The 26,631-nt window shown below is 35.4% G+C and overlaps 1 protein-coding gene across 1 annotated transcript; it reads right to left on the bottom strand.

Moving 5' to 3' along the window:
- Window positions 1–7,076: 7,076 nt before the first annotated feature.
- Window positions 7,077–26,318, bottom strand: LOC110114033 (protein SLOW GREEN 1, chloroplastic). The gene is made up of 4 exons (XM_020846780.2): window positions 25,592–26,318; window positions 8,307–8,453; window positions 8,071–8,151; window positions 7,077–7,599 (listed from the first exon to the last, which is right to left on the bottom strand). Exons 1-4 carry the CDS (start codon window positions 26,204–26,206, stop codon window positions 7,423–7,425), a joined length of 1,020 nt encoding a protein of 339 aa, XP_020702439.1. The 5' UTR covers window positions 26,207–26,318; the 3' UTR covers window positions 7,077–7,422.
- Window positions 26,319–26,631: the final 313 nt, after the last annotated feature.

Consider the following 26,631-nt stretch of genomic DNA (forward strand, 5'->3'; position numbering starts at 1 on the left):
TTTTAGGATTTATGGATATGGATTAAGTTTCAAGATTTAGGAGGTAGGGATACTATTTAGGATTTATAGGGTTTATGCTTTAAGGATAAGCTTTTTGGGTTTTTAGGGTTTACAGTTTAGTGTTCAAGATTTTTAGGGTATAGTGTTTGGGGCTTAAAGTTTAAAATTTATGTTAGGATTTAAACTTTTTGGGGGTTTTTTTTTTATTTTGTAGGGTTACGGTTTACAGCATTTGGTGTTAAGGGTTTTTAGGGTTTAGTGTTTAGAGATTCATTTTTAAGGTTTAGGACTTAGGAATATAATTTAAGTATTTTAGAATTTATGTTTAGGGTTTTTAATTATTGTTTAGGGTTTTTATAGTTAAGGATTTATGGTTTAGTGTAAGTCTAATTTTTAGTGTTTAGGGTTTAAGTAAATTCTCAGCCAATACTCATCCAATACATAGTAAATATGCATAAAATATATAGTAAATATCTGATGAATACGCATTAAATACTCATTGAGAACGCAATAAATACGAAGGTTTTAGTTTTTATGGTTTATGTTTTAAGTATTATGATTTACGATTTAGGTTTTAGGGTTTTAGGGCTTTAGGGTTTAGGTTTTAGGGCTTTAGTGTTTAGGATTTGGTGTTTAGGGTTTTAAGGTTTATGGCATAGATAGTGTTTAGGTTTTTTAGGTTCTAGGGTTTAGAGCTTTTAGTATTTAGGGTTTTTAGTGTTTAGTGTTTTTAGTGCTTATGGTTTTTAGGATTTATGAATATGGTTTAAGTTTCAAGGTTTAGGATTTAGGGATAGTGTTTAGGATTTTTATGTTTTATGGATTTGTGTTTTTAGTGTTTAGACTCTTTAGGATTTCGGGTTCATAGCTTAAGGTTTAAGATGTTTGATATTATATGTATGTTCATTTTCTATTGTCCATTGTTGGCATGTCAATTATTTTTAGGTTAAAATCCACATAGTGTCCTATGCGTTAATCAAAGAAATGTATACAAGATCCTTAAGGTACATTCACCTCACTACTACTCAAAAGAGCTACGAAACAAATTAAAAAAAAAAACTATGAGCCCATGGTCCCTTCTTCTAAGCAAAATTACATGATAACTTAGGTACGAAGAAAAAAGCAAATCTTTAATTAATTCTTCACTTGAGTACTTCTTAACTTATTTGCACTACCATGTTATTCATGTTGCAAAAAAAAAAGTTATTCATGTTACAATTTATTCATCAAATATGCATCAATACTGAATACGCAGAAAATGCACACTAAATGCATAGCCGAAACATAACAAATACTCTACCAATATGCATCAAATATGCATTGAATACAAAGTAAATATGCATTGAATAGGCAATAAATACACAGCAAAAATGTAGCATCAATCTTGCGCATCATTTTCTTTCTTATGTTAATGTTCATTTTACTTGAAGATAATTTCAAGTAGCTTTTATTTTCATCTAGAAAAAGCTATTGTTATAATTGAATTTACAAGTGTTCTTATGAATCAATAAATTTAATTAAGAAAAATATGAATAATTTTTATCAATTATTATCATAAAATGTAGTTAGTGTGAAACAAATACTTTGCATTAAAATGCTTGCCATGTTCATTTTTGTAGTCCATTGTTAGCATGTATTTTATTTTTTGCTAAAGTCTACATAAGGGACTAGCATTAATAAAAAAAAAAGGTTCACAAGATCCTTAAGGTACCTTCAGCTCTCTAATGCTCGAAAGAGCTACAAAATAAATCCAACAATAAAACCTACAAGCTGATGGTGCCTTCTAAGCACAGTTACAAGATAACCTAGATACATTCTTGATAGCAAAGAGCTCATCTTTAATCAATTCTTCATGAGAGTACTTCTTGACTTGCACTATCATGTTATTCTTGTCAATTTTGCCCGTTCTTTGTAGAGTATGATAGAAAATAGGCAAAAACATTCACATTCATGTGGGCTGTAACTTTTGCACAAATGAATAACAACAACATGAATAACATGATAGTGCAAGTAAGTCAAGAAGTAGTACATGGAGAAGTTAAACCCAATCTTCCCAAATGCAACAAATCAATTTTACCATTAATAGTGGAAAATCTCTCCACTAAACTCAAAAATTCTTAGTTGTTCTCCGTTTGCATTGAAACTTTAAGACGTTTTTTTCATTCTCATTGATTGGTGCATCTTGGCTGTTTGCACTAGTTAAACCAGTTGAAGCATTTGTATTAGTTTTACCTTTACATATACAGATACATAGACTCACTAAAACATGCACAGCCATCCAATAATCGACTATTTATTATATGGGGAGTTTGGACCGTTAGGATTGATGGGTATTCGCTATGTATTTGTAAATATTTAGCAAACACACATCAAATACTCAGTTGAAGTATTTGTGAATACCACACACTGTATTCCATAACATGTAAGGAAAGAAATAAACTATGAACCAGCTTATATAGAGAAGATGGTCGACACATACCTCCAAAAGATAATATAGAGATAACAATAAAAATGGTCAAACCAACAATAAAAATGGTCAAACCAGCAAAAAAGGACCATCAATATAAGATTGAACCAAACAGCGCCCTTCAACCAACTCAACCCCAAGCCAAGCAAACAACTGAGATACATGTACCAACATAAAGGAAACAATAAAAATCAAACCAGCAATAAAGGACTAACAATAAAAGACCGAACTAAACGACACCCAATTCAACCACCTCAAACACAAAATATTACTCATGTTAGGGCACCCAAGTAAACAAACAGCGAAATACACATACCAGAATTGAAAAAGCAAAAATTAGAAAATACACAATAAATAAAAAGTAAATATGCAACAAATACACAGTGAATATGCAGTAAATGTTGGGCTCAATTTGCTTGGAATATAATTAATCTAAAGCAATTTTTCAGCATAAAAGTTTCATTAATTAAAAATTTGATTTCAAGATTTGAATAAAAAAAGTTTCCTTAAACAACTACAACTAAAGCACTAAGGAGGAGTTTAAGATTTCAATTAATCAAATCAAGTTATTTTTTAATCAAAAATTTATATAAAATAATTTATTTAATAATAAATCAATACAAATAAATTTAATTATATTGTATATTTAACTTTAACAACCAATCGTTAAAAATAAATTTATTACATTTATTGCTCTGAAGCAATGATATCCATCATCAACCTCATGTACTTAACTGATGATTAACTAGAGGGTACACAAATTATGAATTTCTTGGTGAAACATTCAACCATGTGAAATTACACTGTTTTGAAAGTAAAAACATTTGTGTTATGTTTTCCTTCACAAGTAGTTTCCTTGTTAAAAAAATTAATCTAAAAAAAAGTTAGTTACAATATTTCATTATATATAATTAAAATAAATTAGTTAGAAAGTTAAATCATACTCTTTGGCATCCTTTTTTTTTTTAGTGGCTTTTTAGTCTAGTATTAAGGATGCCTTTAGGCCAACACTTTAGTACATCTTTCACTTTTGCAATGTCACCCTCTATAAACTTGTCGTTCTTTCACTTCTCATAAAGAATTAAATATAAATTTTCAGACATATCATTCATCGCAACCAATATGTATTGTTCAATCTCCACATTCTATTACACTCATGTGCTAATTTGATATACAAACTTGCTGATATGTTTTCTGAATATGAATCCACTACTAGCTACAAAATTATTTTGAGAAAATCCTAACATGCGGCCTGATATATATATATATATATATATATATATATTCGAGTTCTTGCTGACCATCGCAACAGTAAGTACTTCTCAGAGATTTTCACAATATTCATCTGTCTCAAAACTCTTATGCAATGAGAACACAGCAAACCCATCATCTCAAACTTCCTGTATGAGCATTAAATTCTTCTATCTTTTACATCAAAAACAACAACCGAAGGATTAAACTGATCCTTATTCTCTTTGCAACATACAAAAAATTTGGATGAATCAAATGTCATAAAGTCTATAATCATTCTATCAACACCTTGTAAAAATTCTTCTTCAAAAAATGAATATAATTTTATTGAATAAAATTGAACAGTTTGTTTTAATATTGGGCTGCTTTTTATTACAGATTCTATTACGGACCAATTGTATTTATAATTCTCATCCTATTCATTTCGGCTAGGAGTGTCAATTTTGGTTCACGGGTCGGGTTCGGGACGAACCCCAAAATTGACCCGGCACTATTCGGGTCAACACAAACCCGACCCATTTTTGCAAACTGGTCAATTTTTCGGACCAGAACCCAACCCGCTTCGAGTCCGGGTCAACCCGACATGACCCAAATGACCCGGGACCATGAAAAAATTGCTAGTTTTCAAATCAAAAAATGGGTCAAACTCAAAAACGAATAAAAAACAGACCAATCTTGAGTTTTCGTGTCAAAAATGGGTTTTCGGGTCAAAATGATGTCAATTTCGGGTCACTTTCGAGTCAATGGGTTAACCCAAACCTGACACAATTTTTGAAACGGGCCGAATTATTGAACCCGAACCCAACCCATTTTGGGTCCAGGTTAACCCTAACCCGAAATTTTCGGGTCGAGTTCAAGTCAGGTTTTCGGTTCATGTCAAATATTGACAACCCTAATTTCGACGTCAAGTCTTCATCACCTTTTCTAAAAAAAAGAACAATCAGTTATAAAAGTTGTGGGCTTATAAATACTATGACACACACAATTAATATCCTCGCTATGATGTATGGATAAAATGACAGTATGAAAATAATCCTTATTGAATGTTATTGATCACTTATTCTTTATCCTATAAAAATCCTCTAACCAACCATAATTATGGAGGTTCCCTTTTGTGATCATTTATGCCCAAATTTTCTCAAACTCCTCAGAGTCACATTTGCTCAAATACTCACTAGAGAAGCCTGTGACTTTGTTGTTACTACTGAAGCATGACACTTCTGACAAAACTTTTTTACAGATATGCCATTACCACAGTCAATAATTAGTGTGAGGTAATATAACTTCTATGGCCCTAGGCATTGTCTGGTCTTAATCCGTAAATATTATTTTTGGGTGTTTATCACCCATTATTCGTATAAAAGTTGTGACAACCACGTAAAATATTCAATCGTCTCTTTAAACAAGATCACCCCAAGTAAAACATTTTATCAAAAATAATTAACCCCGACAAATGATACACATACTAAATTAAACTTATTAAGCCTATAAATAATATCAAAAATCACATCTCCAAAGCAGTCATAATCTATCATACCAATCTCATAAACCCAAAAAAAAAAAAAAAAATTAACAATCTATCAAATTCATCAATTTGGACATCTCAAGTGAACATAATGTCATCAACTTGACGATCTTTAATAAATGAATCAAAGTATTAGTGTTCTCAAATTCAATATTTGATATTCTTTCTTTTTTAATACAATTGTATACATCCCTCTTAAATAATTTAATATTCTGGACAACTCCAACTTCATCAGCAAGATAGAAAAATGCATCAATATTTATTATCCTGACTTTTATCATTGATTTAAGAACTAAAGCATTATTATCACACGCATTCTTATATGATCTAAAAAGATGTCAATCTTCTGACTTAAACAAATTATGATTGTGCATTTCAATAATTTTTTCACCTTCCAATATCCAGCTTCATCCATCATAAACTGAATCATAGATGGACAACCAATTCTGATGTCTGATTTTTAATATTTCATTTGAAAATTAATAAAAAGCATCTTCTTGAAACCAATTTTTAAACAAATAAAATTCTTGCATTTTATTTTTCTAAAATTTGGCAAGTAACTATGATGACCCTTGCGAACATTAAAACCAACATTATGAGTATAATTACAATAAGTCTTGTATGTCTCTTTCTCATTCTCATACACTTCCTAATAATTAGCAGTAAATGCACCTTACATATGTAGTAAATATGCCCTAAATACACAACAATTACACAATAAAAAAGAAAAAAAACTCACAAAACAAGCAATAAATATGCAATAAATACTTTAGTAAAAAGGCAGTAAATAAATAATAAATACGCAATAAATAAGTAATAAAAAAACATTAAATACACAGCAAAAATGCAAAAACATGCATCAAATATGAAACCAATATGCTACATTTGAACTATAAAAATGTGCGTTAATTTTAGTTCACAAATGTGAATTAATTTCAAAATTACAGATAATGTTTAGTAATACGCAGTAAATACACTCTAAATACGCAACAAAAACACAGAAATACTGAGTAAAAAAGAAAAAAAAAAAACACAATAAACAATCAATAAATACGCATTAAATACTCAGTAAAAATTAAATAAATACACTAAAAATACAACAAAAAAAAAACTCAGCAAATATGAAGTCAATATGCAACGTTTGAACTTTTAAAATGTGCATTAATTTTAAAAATGTATAATGTTAGTGTTCACATATATACATTAATTTGAAAATATAGATAATCTGGAGTAATATGCATTAATTTGAAAAATGTGCATAATGGCTATATACTATAAAGAAAACTTGAAAGGATTTGAATTTTAATGATAAGTTGAAAGCTAAATCTCCTAAACCCAATTTTCCCTTTACTTCCAATTCTTTTAACTTCAACTGCCTGGACATCTGCATGCCAATTTTAGGGCTCCGTATCCTATGAGCGTAAAAAGAATCGTCCTCCAAATCAGTTTTCATCTTCATCGGCATTTTCTCTATTCTTTCTTTCTTAACTTATATGAAAAAATTTCTTAAGCTAAAACTTTATATATTACGGAGCTTTCGAGGTTGAAATCTTGAAAAAAGAAGCACCAACCCTAAATTGAACTGTATGGAAACGGCATTCTAGGGTCGAACTGCAAGGCAAGAAAAAATCAAAAATAACAAAATGGAATATAGATTAATATCAACATCGGCAATCCACACGTCAAGATTTTATTGGGGTCTGAACGCAAAGCTACATCCAGACTCCGCACAGAACAATTTATCCACACAAAACGCACGTCACAATCCCCAAGACACCGCCGAATTAACTCATGCCAAATACCAACTTCAGGTGTCATCAAAATACTTCAGTCTACTTGCAAATCTGTTGCCTAAGTTTGCTTTTTTTATTTTATTGTTAACTTTAAAACAAAACACAATAATTTCCTAGATTTAAAATATGTTGCATTTATTTTACATGTCAATAAAATTCTACTGCTTGCAACCCCTAATTAAAATTGAGATACGATGTTTGTAGACTGCATAACCATGCCATTCTGCAGCTCAGTACATGTGAAAGATTTGAATAGGTTATAGAACTTAACCGAATAATGAAGCTTTCAAACAACCATTCCCCTCCACCACACCGCAACGAAGGAAATGATCAATAAAACCTATAGATTGACTGCCTTCTGAGTTCTGACCAAATTTATGTGCGGATCAATTGCCTTCTGATTGAACTTCCTTCCTCAGTTGTTCTTGGGATTCAGTTTTGGCTGCAAGAATTACATCATCAATAAAGCCCCGTTGTGGGAATTCGTCAGGGATAAGGCTCTGATAAATCTCAAACTGCTCATTTGCTTCTGTCTTCCTCTCTAGTAAGCTATAGATAATCCCCTGAGACAGTTAGAAACAGTAGTAACTTACATAAATAGTTAAATGATATGAAGTATTTACCATGGAAGGTTTAAAACAAAATAAGATAACATGGCTATAATTTAATGTAGAAGGCCAAAAATTAAAAATATTTATGCTGTGTGATCAAGAAAGATTTATCTCCGATGTTTTTAACAACTTTTGAAACAAAATTTGGCTATATTGGGCAAATTTAACCATAAATTCAAGCAGACATCCGTATATACTAGTAGTTAAATCCAAGATCTTGTGATTAGCTCTAGAGTACCAAACCATTAGGATAAGGTGAGCTGTTGAAATTTCTTTTTTGTATTTTTTTCAAGCTTATAACGCCTATTTCGGTTGCATGTTGAAGGCAGAAGAGTTTATGGCACAACCTGATGAACGCAGTACAGCGCCCGGTTCATAAATGGATGGTCTAACAGAAAAACAATTACAATTAAACTAGCGTACCTGGCATAGATGAGGCCGAAAATCTCGAGGATCTTCCTTGATGAGATCTTCAAATTGTTTTAAAGCCACTTCTAAATCACCCTACATCCATAAAATTAATAGAAATAGAATAAAAACTTACTTGTCAAATATAAGGATCAGAAACGAAGCAAATACTGATTCACTAAGAATTATTTGCAACGCATCAACTTATATAAGCATCTTTTATAGCAAAAAGGATAAGAATCCCTTGTTACCTTCACTACATACATCTGCGCAATTAAGATTTTGATGCTCCTCTCCTCACTTACTCTCCTCTCGCGATGTGCAAGATCTTGAGCCTTATACAACAAGTCAAAAGCAGCAGGGCCTTCCTTGTTCTTATACATGGCCAATGCTAGACCCTGTAACGGAAAATCATATAATTTTAGACAAAATGAGTTGCGAAATTTTACTGTTAATGCAAACAATTAGAGAGAATGAAAGTGTTTAAAGAAAACTAAAAACAAAGCAATTAAAAAAGTTTAGTTCCTTTCAGCAACTATTGACCTCACCTACTTCCTTGCAATTGAAAGCAAAACAATGAATTAACAAATATATCTTACAAAAATTGGCGGTAAAACGGAATTCTGAACTTGAAGGCATCTGTACGAATAGATGCATAAAAACAAAATGTCATATATTATACAGTATCATTATATTTGAAGAGACTTAAGAGCTTTATTTGGAAGTACAAATAGGGATTAATTCACCAGGATACGTATAAAATGCAGAATAGTTTTAATAAGGTACTACATCAGTTTAAAAAAAAAAAGAAAAAGGTACTACATCATTTGAAGTTATGCTTGGCAATAATTCTCAATAATGTTGATCAAAATTTAAAATTGTGCGAAGTATTATGGCATTTCCATCTTAAGGCAAGGCATAAGTCTCATAATTCAGAATTTGCATAAATCAAAAATGAATGTTAGAAGAAATTTTTTAGCATCATAAATAAATAATATATTAAATGACATACTAACATTCTATTGTATTATTAAGTAACAAATTGGCAAACATATGAAGCTAAATATTGGACATATAGTGATAAGGGATAAATAACGTGAAATATAATTTTAATGTATACATCAATCAGTCAAAATGATATAAAATATAAGAATTGAATAAACGTAACATGTAATACCAAACTCACTCAAAAGACATTTGTTTGTCATCATTCATGGAGCCTTCGTTTAAGTCGTAACAAATAGAACCCCATCACCTATGCTATCCAAAGTTGTAAAAAATAGAACCTCATATGAACCTCATCACTTAGGGAATTTTTTATTCTTGTAAATCATATGTTATAAATTCAACTTCATCGTCCACAAATCATTCATCATTTGATGACCTATCTTCATAAAGCAAAAGATGCACGTCATCCTTTAACTCTTTCTACTTCAAATTTTTGTCATCGAATCTCTTGTTGCACGTGATGTATATTAAGGAATTCATTCTTAAGGTCGTTTGATGATTTCTCCTTTTAGTATAAATTTGATTATACATGCTCCAATTATGTTAGTATAAACTTGATTATACATGTTACAGTTGTGACTCCAAAACTAGTGAAATATTGTATATCTGGAGTGTCATTACCAAATTAAATCTACCACTCAACTAAGGAATGAGGAAATAAGTATAAATGGAAAAAATAATTTTAAAAAATAAATTTTTCTAGCAAAATTTAAACAAAACAATTTAATTGGAAATTGTTTAGCAACTATCTTTCACTTGCTATAACCCAAAGAAGCCCTCCTTATTTCTGAAAGGTACCAACTACATAGTTGCATTTGCTCTTTCAAATGCTTCAGCAATAAGCCTATCTATAAAATGATATAGACACAATTTATCTCAGGATTTATTAACTTATTATCTGCAGACAAAAATTAAGGATAGTAGCATGCAATATGTAAATGACGATGAAGTTATAGCTCCCACTTGTAGCTACTGTCTTCTTCTCCTATGTTATGAGATATCAACTCTTTTGTTTCATCTATTGGATTATATATAAAAACCATTGCATGCTTCTCAGCATCTTTTTTTTTTTTTTTGAGAAGATGCAAAAATTGCAATTAAGAAGAAAACGAAGAAAATCAAATACAAACTAGGCAAAAGAAGCTAATGATACATTTTTCAACATGAAAAAGTATCTTATTAAAACTTAAATTTGTTATTTTAAACTTATTATAATTGTAATGAAGTCCACTATAACCTATTTTGAAACTGTTGAGATGCAGGGGATACCAAGTTATAAAACAACCCGAGGGTTGATTAGTATCCCAGAGTTCCCATCCAGTTAGAGAATAAGAAATAGTAAAGACCACATAAACAATTAAGCAAATTTTAAAATAACAAATTAAAGGAAGGGAAAGAAAATAAAAACTAATAATGAAAATACATTTCAATGAAAAATTCCATAACTTCAGTAAATCTTTGCCAAACTTGAAGACCTTGTGTTCCATCTTCAAAAGCATCTCTCTGTTGTTGCTATCCACTGAAGAATCCTTTTTCATATCAATGAATAAAGGAAAGAGCCTTTAAAACATGTTCTTCTCCTTGTGTTTCACCATTCTTTGGCAATTCTTTCACGGACCCAATCCCTTGAAAGTTCCCTTGAAAAACATGCTTTGCTCGGGTGTAACATTATTCTTAAAAAAGTTATCTTCTTAAGATAGTTTTTTTGAGAAATTCAAGGCTAACAGTAATGGAGTAGAGAAGAGTTCAAGATATCATTACTATTAACATCTGCCGTCAAATAGATTAATCTATCCAAAGCTAATTTTTTTCTCCAAAAAATTCAGCAATTTTAGGAGTCTCGGTGGCCTTTGTTAGGAGTCATTCTGAACTTTGAATGTTGTGCAGCGTAGAAGAGTAAATCAAATTGTTCTTTCTCTATCTTTTCCTTGAATGCCTCCACTTTTAATGGTTTTGATTTTCAATCTCCAATTAATTAGGCAAAACTCGTCGGAAACAGCATTTAGTTCCAATTGAATTGATATAAACCAATCTGGAAAAAAACTCCCAACCAAACTTAGTACTCCATGATATGTGGGATTTCAAATTCTGAAAATTTTTTTTTTTTTTTTTTTTTTTTTTTTGAGGAATCCCGAAAATGGAAGCAGTTTTCCATTTCACGGATGTCCGTATAGTCTGATTTTCAGCAACCGCTTCAGCAACTACGTCTTCACTGCTTTCATCCACAGAAACCGGAATTTTAGATTCATTAATTTAATTCAAATTGCTTTTGGAGTTCTTCATCTTCTACGTGATTTCAGCATCCTTTCTGGAATCCGAAAAATAGCAGATTTGATTATCCTCCAATTTTTTTTTTTTCAACATTTACCATGGAAATAACACAACAGTTTTGGTTTGTCCATGGTAGAAGCTTCTTCAAAATCTGAAAACGCTCTTCTCTTATTTTTTGATTTCAGTTGCATCCAAGGTCCCAAATGTATTATCAAGATGAAATGATTTTTGAGGACCTTTTGACAATAGGATTTTGATTTTGAGGTGAATTTTGGACACATGGAGATCAATGTGTCTGATTTTCCCACTAATTAAGCAAATAGAAGATAGATTTCATACTCAATTCTGAAAAAAAATCTACCATGAACACCTTCTACCCCAAGTTCCAGCAGGGAGTTTAGAATCCAACTTGACTCGATGCAAGCTCTAGCGATATTTCTCCCTTCCCCATCTAAAACCATATTACCATCCAATAAAAGAGGAGTTCCAATCCTAGAAACAATTCTAGTGATATTGGGCATCCAACCAAAATGTAAGGTAAATGTGGAAGACGAACCCAAATTGGAGAAGAAATCCCATTCAAGAATAAAGAAGAGAAGGTTGAGACCAAAATGTCTAAGCCAACCACAAAACCCCCTACTAGCCATGGTCCCCCATTAAGGACTCCCTCCATGGCTTCAAGAGTTTGAAAAGAACAAAGAAGCCAATCAAGGCCAAGCAATGTAATATGAAAACTACCAAATTTAGACCATTTCTTTCTTAATTCCAATGAACACTTAGAAAAAGGAAAATTTTTTCTAAGAATTTTAACAACCAAGGAATTGTTCAAGATTTGAACATTAGATAATTCCTTTTCCTTGTCCAAGATGACAACATTTTCCTCTCCCAAAATTTCAGGAATCTCACTTAATTTAATTTTAATGTGAGGTTTTTTAGTCCACACATTAGAGTTATCCAATTTTGGAGAAGTAATTGGAATAACCATGTCCTTCTTCACAATTTCAGCAAAACTACCTTTTGAAGAAGATGCTTCCCTGACAATTGCTCCAAAGAGAACCTTCAAAGGTTTAGGATTATCCAAAACCGAATTAATTTCCTTCCTTTTGCCTAAAATCGGCAAAGGTTTATCATTAGCCTTTAAGCCTCCCTCTTTAATGACAAGAGGGGATTCCAAATCCCGAAAAGAAGAGATTCGATTTAAGGAGACTCTACATTTTGAATCCAACGTGAATGGACTCGCGGTAGATAGCGAATTTTTGGTGTTCCGATCATCATTGGATGACCGGCCACCTTCTTCCATCTCCAATCAATGCTACACGAATTCTTCAAGATCTTCCAAATTCTTCCTAAATTTGTGGAGCTTCTCTCTCTACTTGGAATCAATCACATGCTTCTCAGCATCAAACATGCTCAATACTTGCATCAGTGGCCTAATTGGTGTTATACATATGGTATACTTTGCAAAAGTGTATGGTTCAGAACAATTTTCCTGACCCCTTTTCCCTCAACCTTTCTTGCTCATGCACAACTCAATCACTGAGTCGATGTAAATATAGTCTATAAATGTTGCCTTGCCCCTAATATACTCGGCAATATCAAATAAGCTATGGCAAACCTTGTTGCAGTAGGCCTTAGGAACTTTGTATTTGAAAGTCTTCTCATCAGTATCAAAACCCAATAATGATTATATATGAATTTACTAATCTTCATGGCTTCAATTAGTTCATTATAATGCTGGGGTAACTCCCCAAGTTTCTAAAATATGAGATCTACGTAGTGTGCAACAAATGGGGTAAAAGTAGTAAGCCTTAAGATGAAAACAACGAGAGAATACAGCAAGAACAGTAGTAAGTTTAGAAACAAAGGATGATTTTTGTATTAATGCTCCAATACAAAAGTAAGATACAACGATCTTCATATAAGAGGGGTAGCTTGTCTCTCCCGTTAAACCTAAACGCCGCTAGGAGGCACTCACAAAAGAAAATTACAGCAAGCATAACTCAAATTCTGCATAAAACAACATAACCCAAAATTTCCCCTTAAATAAGCACCCCCACCTCCTTAGCCCCTTTTCTTAATATATTACTCTCATTCAACATTCCTACCTTAATTATTTCCCTTGCTTATTTGAATTTAAATAAGGAAATTCCTTTCCTAATTAATCCCCTCATAACATAAGTAATTAGATACTTGTTGGACCAACCAAATCAACTGTTGGGGCTGCTGTCTTTGGCTCGGTATCAATACTTCCCCCCAAAAGTACCACCTTGTCCTCAAGGTGGAAGGTTGGGAACTACCTTTTGTCTCGAATGGTTCCCACATGGCATCAAGCTCTGCCATATCCTTCTACTTGATTAACACATCTTGTTCCTTTGCCCCTCAACCACGCACACCCGCTACCTTTAGGAATTCCAATATGACCTCCATATCTTCTGTCAATATCGAGGGTAGTACTGATGGTGTTTCTCCGATTGCCTTCCTCAGCTAGGAAACATGAAAGACTGGGTGAAACGCTGATGTGGGTGAAACGACAATCGATAGGCTACCCAATGTGCTCCAAGACCACATAAGGCCCAAAATATCATGGGGATAATTTTTCATTCTTCTTCATAATGTTTTCTGTCTATAGGACCTCAATTTTAAGTAAACCATCTCTCCTAACTCCAAGTTTATTTTTCTCCTGTACTCATCAGTCTTTCTTTTCATGATCTGTCGAGATCTCAACAAATATCCCTTGAGCTCAGATAATATTTTGTCCCTCTCTTCTAAGTCTGCTCTACATCGGATACTGATGTAGTATTCTACCCATAATGAATCAAGTGAGGTGGATCTCTCCCATAGAGAATCTTAAAGGGAGTGGTCTTTGTTATTGAATGCTATGAGGTATTGTATTAATACTTGACCCATGCAACCCACCTTGCCCACTTCTTCGGCATGCCTGATGCGAAGCATCTCAAATAGATTTCTACGCTTTTATTGACCACCTCTATTTGGCCATCTATATGGGGGTGCTAGGCTATGCTTTTCTTCAGGACTGTCTCCTGTAAATGAAATAACGCTTTCCAGGAGTGGCTAAGGAACACCATGTCTCTACTTGACACAATAGCTTCAAGGAATCAATGCAAGTGCACCACTTCTCATATAAAAATAGTAGCCACAATAACCACAGCATAACGGGTGCTTTAGAAGGATGAAGTTGGCATATTTACTCGCGTGATCCACTACTACTAATACAACTGAGAACCACTTTAATCGTGGAAACCCTCAATGAAATTCATCCTCACCTCCTCCCATATCCTCTTTGGAAGAGCTAGGAGTTGTAGTAATCCTGTCGATGTCATAGCTAAGTACTTGTGCATTTGGCATACATAACATCGAGCTACTCAGTCCTCTGCATTACGGTGCATCCCCACTCATACACTGGCCATTGCTGCCTTCAACTCCTAGAAAGCTCAGGTCGCCTCCCCTTCGGATATATGGTTGGAACACTTGGTTCATAAGTGACTGGAAGGTGGCTGGGGCATTGGTGAAGCCAAAAGGCATCACCAGGAACACAGAGTGCCCTTCATGTGTCATGAAAGTTGTCTTATATACATCTGCTATCTTCATACTGATTTAATGGTATCCCAACTTCAAATCTATTTCAGAGAAGATCACAGGTCCAAATAACTCATCCAAGAGTTCATCTATCACGAGAATTGGAAACTTCTAGCATTGTTTCCTTATTTAAAGCTATATAATCTACACAACCACCAGCTGTCATCCTTCTTCTTCATCATCAGTGTTAGAGAAAGGGATCACACAAGGTTAGATGATCCCTGCTTCCATCATCTCCCTGATCAGTCTCTATATTTCATCTTTTTGGATCTGGGGATAATTGTATGATCTGACACTGATAGGAGAAATCCCTTATTCAAGTTGATGGCATGCTCCTGCTCTCAAGGCGGTGGTAACTCGACCGGTAGCTGAAATACATCTCGATATTGTTGTAGAATCTATCGGGGCCCTACTGGGTTTTCCCATCTCATTCCTTCACCCCTTCTATGCTTTGCAACTCTACTAAATATCCCCAGCCTGCATCCTGAATTGTCCTGATCATGATTTTTAAAGAGACCATGGTCTTGCATAAGCTGACATCCCCTTGAAGCACAACCTTTTTCTCCTCCACTTGCATCTCTATAGTTCATGATTTCTAGTTCTCCTTTATATCCACCATAATTTGTAGTTATATCCACCATAATTTGTAGCTATTTCATCCCGAGATCACATCCATACTTCACAAGTCCAGAGGAAGGAAGTTTTCCACCACTTGAATAACCCTATAAGGTCAGCACCACCACTTTAAATATCCCTCTCCTCTTCTCTATCTTGATTGTTCTCATCATCACCCCACATCCTTCCATCCTTACTAACTTTAACCTCAATCAGTCCACCACTCAATTTGAGATGAAGTTATGTATAGCTCCACTATTCACCAAAACTACCACAGATTGTTCTCCAATTTGCATCTTAACCTTCATGGTGTGATTTGGAGTAAATCTCAACATAGAGTTCAAGGAACCTCTACCACATCCAAATGTAGTGTTCTGTCTCCTCCAATACATAATCCGACTCGTCTCTGCTCCCCACTTTCCATTCACAGACCATTAAGACCTGAAGGGTTTGATTCTTGCATGTATGTCCAGGCATAAATCTATCGTCACACCTGAAGCATAGCCCTTTCGCCTACCTATCTTGCACTTCTGCTTCTATGAGGCATATGAACTAACTCCAGGAGTCCTTAGTACCAAAGTCGTAGAGATGTTCTTGTAAGCCCCTCCCATGGGATTGCTCCAGCTGGACTTCTCCCTATGATGTTTCTCCTCCATCCCTTGTGCTAGCTCCATTATCTCTCTCAGCCCTCTAGGCCTCAGCACCTTGAGCTCTGTTCTTATGTCTTCCCTAAGACCCTTCATGAAATTTCCTTTCAACCCCTCCTAAAAAATTCCCCTTAGTCTACCTGATAGCAGCTCAAACTTCCCTGATACTCCATGATTATCCCTTCCTGAGTTAGGACATAAAACTACTCGTTGAGATCTCCTTCCTGTATAGCTCAAAAATGTTCCAACAAGCACTCCTTAAATTCTGCCCATAAGTAGATCGAATACCTAGCCTCCCTCCATTGGAAAAAGGCTAGGACTTTCCCCTCCAAACAGACCAGACACTATGAGTTTTTCCTCTTCAGTCAGTCTGTTGATGACAAAGTAACGTTCCACCCAGTACACCAAAACCTGAGCATCATCACCTTCAAAGACCGAAATCTTTAGCTTTCTTGCTCTCGCATCCATACCCTAATGGTGTCTTCCCTTGTTCGTGCCTCCGGTGCAATGGTGGTCGGATTCCCTTCCTTCCTCCCTTACTTCACGTTGACCCCATGGCTCTCCCCAACCATATCGTTCTCCATTCCACCTCTCCCCAAGCCAAGCTAATATCCTAAAGGGGTCAGCTTCCCTCCTCCTTGCTGTCCTCCAATGGGGCCACACATGGCGGTCCTTGATGGAAAACATTTTCTAATTCATCGTCGACCTCCTAGATCTTCTTTCCTTGTGGTTCCATCCAAGGAATCGTCGGTGATGCTTTCAATTGTATCATAAGCATTTTTTCATCATCTCTTCAAAGTTCCCAAAGCGCTTCTCGATGACTAAAAGTCTTCCCTCAACCCCGAAATATTTTTCCTCCAAACCGGCCTTGAGTTGTTCCATCTCACCTTCCAACGCATCCATCTTCTTTGCTACCAGTTAATGGATCTTGGTTTAAATCATATAAAACCCACAAAAAAACAGTGATGGTGGTCTTTAAATAGCAAAATCAACAACGGGAAGAAAATTTGGCGTCCAAATCAGCGAGAAAACAAGTGCTTTTGTTCCAGGACACGGCATGGATACCAATTTGATACCCTTTAAGGTGAAAACAGCGAGAGAGTACAACAAGAACAGAAGTAAGTTGAGAAACAAAGGATGATTTTTGTGTTAATGATCCAATACAAAAATAAGATGCAACGATGTACACATAAGAGAGGTAGATCATCTCTCCCACTAAACCTACACACCGCTAGGAAGCACTTACAAAAGAAAATTATAGCAAAAAAAACTCAAATTCTACATAAAATTAAATAACCCTAAACTTCCCCTTAAATAAGCTCCCCCCCCCCCCTCATTTCTCTCTCCTTAGCCCCCTATCCAAATATATTTCCCCCCTAATTTAGCCTTCTTGCCTAAATTAATTCCCTCTCTTATTTGAATTTAAATTAAGAAATTCCTTTCCTAATTAATCCACTCCTAACATAAGTAATTAGATCCTTGTTGGACCCCACCAAATCAACTGCTGGGTCTGAGCCTTTATCTCCGTATCAAAAACATAAGTGCTTCTTCTTCTCCATTAATTTTGCACGTGATGCTATGTAAGTAATGGCATTATTTGTTACAACGTGAACCAACAAGAATTCTCCTATCTCCTCAAGATGGCATCAAGTAATCTAAATAAAAATACTCAGCATCTTTTCACCTGATCATACGCTTTGATGGACTTCAACAAAATAGTGTTATATGGATTATTCATCAGTATATTAATCAAAGGAATGTTCCTAATATTTGATCATCCATCAAACATGATAGTAACCATGTCTAGTTTCTAAGTCCTCTTAATATGTTCAATGTTCTTTTCTATATTAGTCAGCTCCTTCTTCAAAACTCACATCTCAAATCACAAATGGACAGGGGTTTCAAGCCTTACCCATAAGCTCCAATAGAACGGATTATGTTGTAGTAAAAAGGGAGGCTGCAACATTAAATCAATTAGCATTCTCATTATAAAATTTTAAAATGATATTTTAAAAATTCCTTATAAATGATTTTTCAAATGACAACTGTTTAATACTTTAATGTATAGGCATATTATACATGAATCATCTATTGAAGTATTATACATGTTTATTCAGGTTTATCAATTATGTTAATCTCTTTATATGCATTTATATTCATATGATGGAAGTTCTGATGTGAAAGATATTAAAATGCACTAAAAGTTCTATTATACAGGCTCCAAATTTCTATAGTGTAATGCTTCTAATTTTGAACCCATCCATTTTATGTGAATGTGAGAGATTTTTCTTGACCCCATATGTCTTATGCAGGTGTTGGAGATTCAAGAAAGTTATAAGTAGAAGTGAAGTTATATAAGAAATAGGATTGCTCTCCTTCACTTAATGGCGGTTGACTTAAGAGGCACAAGTGAAAATGGAGCTATAAGCAGGTATCAGGACATAATGAATCATATGTTCCATATTTTGTTGAATGAAATAAATTTAAACATAGAATATTTTGTTGATAAATATTAAATACACTCTGATCTCTATGTACAAGTAAAATCAGATACTTCGGTGAAAATACAAGTAACTTTCTATTAACAAGTACATTCTGATAACCACAAGAAAGTACATGTTAAACCTTAATGTATATAATGTTCAAGTTGAAATAACAAGCTTTGAAAAGTCAATTCTGATGCACATTCAAGTTTAAAACATATTATGTTATCCTTCTAACAATATTGGCATAAGAAATCTTTTTGTTTATGTTTTCTATAAATTAGATTGTTTTTTGCTAATTTATAATGAATATTAAAATCTTTTATTTATGCATTATAATTATGAGACATCATATCTGTAATAAGAATTGAGATAGCATACTAAGCATATGATCTCTCACCCTATTATTTTATGAAATTTTAGAAAAAGGGAAAGGCTCAACAGAGTAGGGATTGAAACGACAAGACTGTCGGAGTTTAATCTTAAGGTATTTTTGTAATCCAATTATTATATTCTGATAAATAAAATGAATTTGGACTGGATTATTTGTATATAATTATTTTGGAAAAAAAATTTGGATGATTGTTTACATTATTTAAATTATTTTGGATTATTAGTTGGCTCTGGTAACAAATAGGTAGGAAGAGGTTTAGAGGAGAACCATCCAGAGGTATAGTTAGAGAAAAAAAATCCAAGTTTAGAAATAGTGGAACCTAAGAGGGGAGGACCTACAGTATCTGGAAGTGCAAGTGGATCAGTGTCTGTTAATAGTTGCTCTGGCCTATAGATTTTGCAGTAAAAGGCACACAAGTTGATATTATCTTTTCACAGGGCAGTGTTTCAGATATGGTCAGTTTGGTCACAAGGTTGCTCAATATCCATAGAGGGCACCAAAAGTATATCTAAGGCTGGAGAGAATCAGAGCAAGAGACAGCTAGCATCAACCTCGTTTAGGAATGTTAGTGAAGGATCCTCGACCCAGAGTGGAGATAGTTTTGGTGGGAGACATGCTAGAGGATCAACAGGAGGGGCTCAGAGGGAGTCTATGGTAGTGGTCAGTGCAGCTCCCATGCAGCCCAAAGATAGTCTGACGACTCTGACCTAACAGGAGGCAAAGGATGCATCGGACATGATGATAGGAATGACTTTTTTTTTTTTGCATTGTCCTATCATATTTTATTTGATTCTATAGCAAGTCACTCATTTCTATTTAAGTGCATGCTAAATAAGTTGTCTAATTCCAGATATGTTGTCATCTAGTCTATTTGTTTTGTTGCCCAGTAGAGAATACTTAGTCCTGCATATGTGAGATAAAGATTTCAAATATAAAGTTAGAATCAAAGTTAATTATGTCGCCTCTAAAGGAGTTCGATGTAATTGTGGGTATAGATTGGTTGAGTAAATATGAAGCAAATTAATTGTAGTTAGAATATGGTGAGTCAATGTGTCTAAGGGGAAGTGTTTCATTTCCAGGGTATCAGAGGTGTTTTATCTTCCTTACTATCCACAGTACAAGTTGATAAATCCTAGAGAAAGAGAACTCTGTACTTTTGGCTTATGTGAGAGACTTGAATAAGTTTGATTTTTTAAACTATACCTTATACGCAAGGTGACGACAATGATTATTTTCTTCTTTTTTTGAAAATTCGCTCTTCCTTTTTTCTCTCTTTTTTTTTCTATTTTTTACTGATTTTCTCTTTTTTGTCTTCTTTATTTTTATATAAATATTATATAGAGAGAGAAAGAAAGAGAAGATAAATTTAGAGAGAGATTGGTCGTAAGGGTGATCTCTCTCTTTGTTTACAGAGAAAAAAAGGGGAGAGCGAGTCAAGAATGGGAGAGTGCATGGACTCACGCGTAAGCTGCTAAGAAAAGAAGATGGAAGTCTGCAAAAAAAATAGAGAACAAACGAGATGGGTGTGTGAAGCTGAGAAGGAAATGAGGCTTGTGAGAATAAAGAGGAGAGACTCTTATTTTGAGTTTTTTTAATCATAATTTTTTTATTACGACAACATAAAACTAGAATAGGATTAGGGGGCTAAGGCAGAGTGCGTGCAAGGATTTGGTGAGAGAAAATATTAGATATAATATTTTTTTTGTTTTTTATCAAATTATAAATAATAAGTAAAAGGACAAAAAGATGTGAATAGCTCTCTCACATAATTTCTTGTTCATCATGCATCTCGATAGTGCATCGTCGCCTCGCACTCAAGCAATTTTTTTCTTTTTTGCTAATGTGGAGACCCAAACAATATTGTTCATTTCTAAGTAATTTTAGCATTCCAAATGCGACGACAATGTTCGTTTCACAAACAAGCAAATTCGCACAACATCGTGCCCGTAGACTGTCATTTTCGATCAATTATATTTGAATCAAACAGCGTGGGTCATTCCTTGACAACTACAACGTTCTAAATACAATGACACAATCTGTTTCACGACAGGATGATGTTCGATGATTTTGACTGATGTAGAGGCATTTCGAGCTTTCTAGATGTGACATCATGCCAATTGGCAGCTGTTGAGGCATTTTGATTTTGCTACACATGCGACATCGTGCCAGTACAATTAGCTTTGTCGTCACACATAGGGGTGTCAAAAATGGGTTGCGGGTTGAGTTCGGATAAAACCCGACATTGACCCGCCATTGTTCGACATGACCCAAACCCGACCTGCCAAAAACCTGGGGTTAACCCATACCTGTTAACGGCGAATGGCGCACCATGGCGCAAAGGTCCCTTTGGAGCTATGGCGCATAGTGCACGGCGCGACGCGCGCTATTTTGAACATGGCGCAAGCTATAAAAAAATTATAAAATAATAAGCATGAATATGAAATATTATTAAAAATGAAAGACAAACTATCATAATAATAAAAGACAACCATAACATATATAAGTTCGACTAAGTAATATCCAAATATCTCATAATTCAAATATTATAATCTTTTTTTAAAAGATCAAATAAGAATTTAATCTACTCTTCTTAGGAATCATCATCATTAGCAAATATTAAAAAAGCTTCATTATCTTCTTCAACATTGTTTCCTACTTCATAATCCTCTTCATCACCCTCCTCATCATCATTCTCAATAGCAACAACATGCCTAATTGAAGATTATTTCTCTTTCTCTTTAGATCTTTCCCGAATATTATAGCTTTTATCATAAATACCAGTAGCTTTAGCAACACTTGTCCAAATTAAATCTTCCTTTCAAGCAATAAAGTCATTTTCTTCATCAGACTCATCATCTAATTTTCCTGTTAGCCAATCATTTGCATCATCTACCTCAGTCAAAGAAATAGGATCAATGACATCATAATGATTGAATCTCCGAATCAGTGCTCTATTATATTTCACATAAACTAAATCCTTTAAGAGACCATGATCCAATTTGCTTCTTCGTTTGCTATGAAGCTGCAATTAAAATATTATGACATTTATTTGTAATAGGAATTTTGAAGTTGTATCGAGAGTGTACCTAGTTGTACCGAGCTGTACCGAGCGGTACCGAGCGGTATCATACATGTACTTAGCGATACCGAGTGTGTACCTAGCGGTACCGAGCATGTATCGAGCGGAACCGAGCAAGTACATAGCAGTACCGAGCGGTATCCAGCATATGCATAGCGGTACCGAGCATTTACTTAGCGGTACCGAGCATGTACCTAGCAGTACCGAGCATACAGGTTAAGTTGTAAATTCTTGTAAGAAATAGCCGTGCAAAACAACATAGCTGTGCGAAACATACGGAGGTTGCAAATCGGAGTCAGCTGGTAAGATTTTTTATTGAACAGACGAAGGAGGGGCAGATTTGGCGGAAGCACTGCTCTGCGGGACGAATCGGCGGAAACAACGACTTCAACTTCGAGACAGATTCGGCTGGATTCGGCGAAAGAAGCGAATGCAGCAAACAGAAAACAGAAAACCTTCGACTTCGTGATAGATTCAGCAACCTCGACTTAGGAACTGCGGGATGTGTTCGGCGGATGCAACAAAAAGAAAATCTTTCGTGAAATTAGGGCAATGAATAGTCGTTTATCTTAAAATATAGATATATTTTTAAATATAAAAAATATTCATAAGTATACCGAAATTTAAAAACAATTTGGCGCGCTATTTTGAGCCGTGCGCAATGCACCATGGCTCACATATGGCGCAAATAGCGCGCGCTATTTTAAACACATGCGCCTTGCCATGAACATGGCGCCGTAGGTGCGCCGCGCCGCGCCGTGCGCCATGGCGCACTCTATTTTGCGCCATTGACAGCTATGGGTTAACTCGACACGAATGACCTGGGGTCAAGCAGGAATCGCACATTTGCACATTCACATTATGTAGTCGGGAAGGCGCCGGCACGGCTCCACTTGGCACCATCGGCTTCTCTCTTCATAACGAAGAGTCGCTTCCTCTTCGAGTCCCTACCTCCTGGTCCGACCGGCTCTAGGCTTGCACTCACTATTCCACAGACACCAACACCGGCCTCTTGTCCTGCGCTACAGGCAACTGCAGCTCCAGCAAGACCGGCTGCTTAGACCACGGTGCCTCCCCACCAGCCACCCTTGTTGAGTTCACACTAGACGGCACCGGCGGCATGGACTTCTTCAATGTCATCCTCATTGATGGATACAACCTTCCCATGCTGATTTCCCCTGCAGACGCAGGCGGCACCTGTGGAATTACATGGCATTATGGCAACCGGATGCGGGATCTTCTGGTGATTCTCTCTGAGTCCGACGGAGAGAACATGGCATGCCAAAGTGCCTGTGAGGCGTTAGACAAGCAAAATTTTTGTTGCAGTGGGGACTATGGAAACCCCAACACATGCAAGCTGTCGTCTTATTCAATGAATTCCAAGAATGTGGGGACGGTGAGGCTTGTGCCGCTGTGAGCCTGTGCAGGACTGGTGGGCGAGTCACAAGTTATGAAGTAGAAAGAAGGATCAACTTTGGGTTAGCAGGTTGACTTGGACCCGAACCGATTTTTCAAATGGGTCTAATCTTGAATCTCGAACCCAACCCGTTTTCCAAACAGGTTGATCCTAACTCGGAATTTTCAGGTCCGGTCATATCGTGTGAAATATTGGCACCCCTAGTCACACACACTTGGGACAATTTTGGAGTATGTATGAAGGTCCAATGTTTTAAATTGCGCAATTAGGTATTGAGACGTTTTTCCTTCGTGAGGTGAGGCGTGTGTCTCAAAGCTTTTTGAGGTGTAAGCCTCAAAATGAGATAAAGTCAAACTGATAAATTTTTTGTATAATAATCTAATAAATTGTCATATATATAAAACATAAAAAATAGGTGAAGTCGAAGATGACGTTCAAAGAAGGTCGACTATAGTTGAAGTCGAAGAGGCCGAATGCAGTCGAAGTCGAAGCGCACGAACCCAAGGAAGTCAAAGACCATGTTTGAAGATGGCCGACTCCACATGAATGCAGGGAAGTCGAAGACAATGTTCGAAGAAGGCCGACTCCACCTGCGAACATTTGAAGAAGGCAACAAAGCTTTTAGAACATCGAATAAGGCAATCAAATTTTTGTCGAACATCAAAAGCTCTACCTGTTGTGCTTTAGGTGAAGTCGAAGAGGACAAATGCAGCCGAAGTCGAAGTTCACGAATGCAGGAAGTCGAAGAGCACGAATGAAAGCACTAATATTAGGTTTAGGTTTTAAATATAAGCATCTTTTAGAGACGAATACCTCGCTGAAGTGAGGCGAATGAGCGAGGCGCGCCTCTTGTTACCCAATTTTAAACCATGTGAAGGTCAACAAAAAATATTAGGTTGTTTTCTTGATTCCCTACACATACAATTCTTTATATCCTGATTGGATGACCACTCCTAATTTTAAACATGCACTTTTACAATTTTTCTCCTCTTTGATTTTTATTAACAAATTTATCATTTCAAGGTTACTTGAGATTCTCCTTGATTACCAATCATGATAACATTGATAATTAATATTTTATTTAACAAAGTACTTTTTGGTATTTTTTTGAATAAAAGATCAGAAGTGTCAAACAAAATAAGAATGCTAAGTGTTATGATTTTTTTAATAAAAGATCAAAAGTGTAAAACAAACGAAGAATGCTTGGTATAACCTTTAAACAATAACGATCGTTATTTTTCTGACTAAATGAACATTATTGAACAAAAATTTCAACTATAATTGGCAATATAATTACAGTGGAACTCTCACGGTACAGCTTTCCTGCGCATACCACCTTGAGGACTCTCTTTCCATGCCTCTCCATCCTTCCCATATGAAATAATTTTCAATATTTCAAACCATGTTCACGCTTGCTATAAATCAATGAGGTCCCCAACATAAGGGACTCAGCAAGTATGTCACAGACATCATGTTCAATTTAATTCTCATTTGCCAATGACCGTGTAATAATGTTATATTTACATCAAGAACAGAATTTTGATGATCTAATCATGCAAAGCAAGAAATACAGATCAATGACGAAGTACAATCAAAAGCAACGTAGATCAGCAATAAAAAAACAGTCACTCTACAAAAAACAATACTTCATCCAACAAAGCATGAATCTAAAATCGAAAACATCATAATACAACTAGGTCAGAATGCTGTGAGGGCATCTCCAACCGAACGGCAAACACTTGTTTGCCGTTCTTGCTTTGCTCCAACCGATCTCCATTTTTGACGCCATTTGATCGCGGATGAACAGTGCGACGCCAATATTGGCGTTGCACTGTTCATCTGCGGCATTTTCTTCTCTCTACCGAACAGCTTGGGAAGAAAGGCGCCAACGAAAACGACCATTTTAGCGGCAAAATGGCGTTGGATTGGAGATGAAACACGGCATTTTTTTGATTTCCCTGCATTTTGGAGTGAAAAATGACATTTTCGGTTGGAGATGCCCTGAGAAAAGAATAACAAACTCACATGCAATGCCCTGAGCAGCAAAGGCCTTTCCTTGAGAATCTCCTTAAACAACTTCTTTGCCTTTCCAATTTGGCCCATCAATTCATATGATAAAGCATGCAACAATCTCCACTCGACCTCATCCGGCTCCAAGGCTATCAACCTCTCTAGATACTTAACGGCCTCCACCCTCTTTCCCTTCTTCATTTTCGCATACAGACACAACTTTAGGTTATCGACATCGGCAGGGTTCTTCTTCAAAAGTTTCGCATATAACTCGTCGTCATCATCCCGTTCCTCTTTCTTCTGTTTTTCAATTTTCTCTTCCAAACTTTCCGAAAAGTTGCTCTGGATAGGATCAGCGAGGGCCAAAGAAAGTCTCCCGCTGCACCTGCCGAATAAGAGATATGATCCCAGGAGAAACACAGTCGCTCCATCCCTAAATGCTTTCAAGAAGGTTAGCTGTTTTCGATGTACAGCATGATTTCTCGCGTTCAGAAAACTTGAAACAGAAATCAGTGGTAGAGTAGTTATCGGTAATGAGACAGGACGGAGAACGTGGAATCGAATTGGGGTTTTGGTTTTGTTGCATAAGAGCCCAGGTTTATGAACGACGGGGATGGAGAGGGCGGCCATGAATTCGGCGCTAAAACCCTAACCATACGAAAATGTGGTTTTGGAGAGGGCAAATTATTAGCAGAGAAATTTTCTGAGAGATGAATTTTAGTATGGCTTAGTAATTTTTTGGGAAAACCATGGCTTAGTATTTTGATCTGCAAATGCAAATCTAATCAAAGTGCTAAAAAAACAAAACTAATATAATTAGGAATTAGATTGACTATTCCTCTCTCTCTCTCTCTCTCTCTCTCTCTCTCTTATTAGCAGAGAAATTTTCTGAGAGATGAATTTTAGTATGGCTTAGTAATTTTTTGGGAAAACCATGGCTTAGTATTTTGATCTGCAAATGCAAATCTAATCAAAGTGCTAAAAAAACAAAACTAATATAATTAGGAATTAGATTGACTATTCCTCTCTCTCTCTCTCTCTCTCTCTCTCTCTCT

The sequence above is a fragment of the Dendrobium catenatum genome, unplaced genomic scaffold (genome assembly GCF_001605985.2).
Source record: "Dendrobium catenatum unplaced genomic scaffold, ASM160598v2 fragScaff_scaffold_1606, whole genome shotgun sequence".
NCBI classification, from domain to species: domain Eukaryota; kingdom Viridiplantae; phylum Streptophyta; class Magnoliopsida; order Asparagales; family Orchidaceae; genus Dendrobium; species Dendrobium catenatum.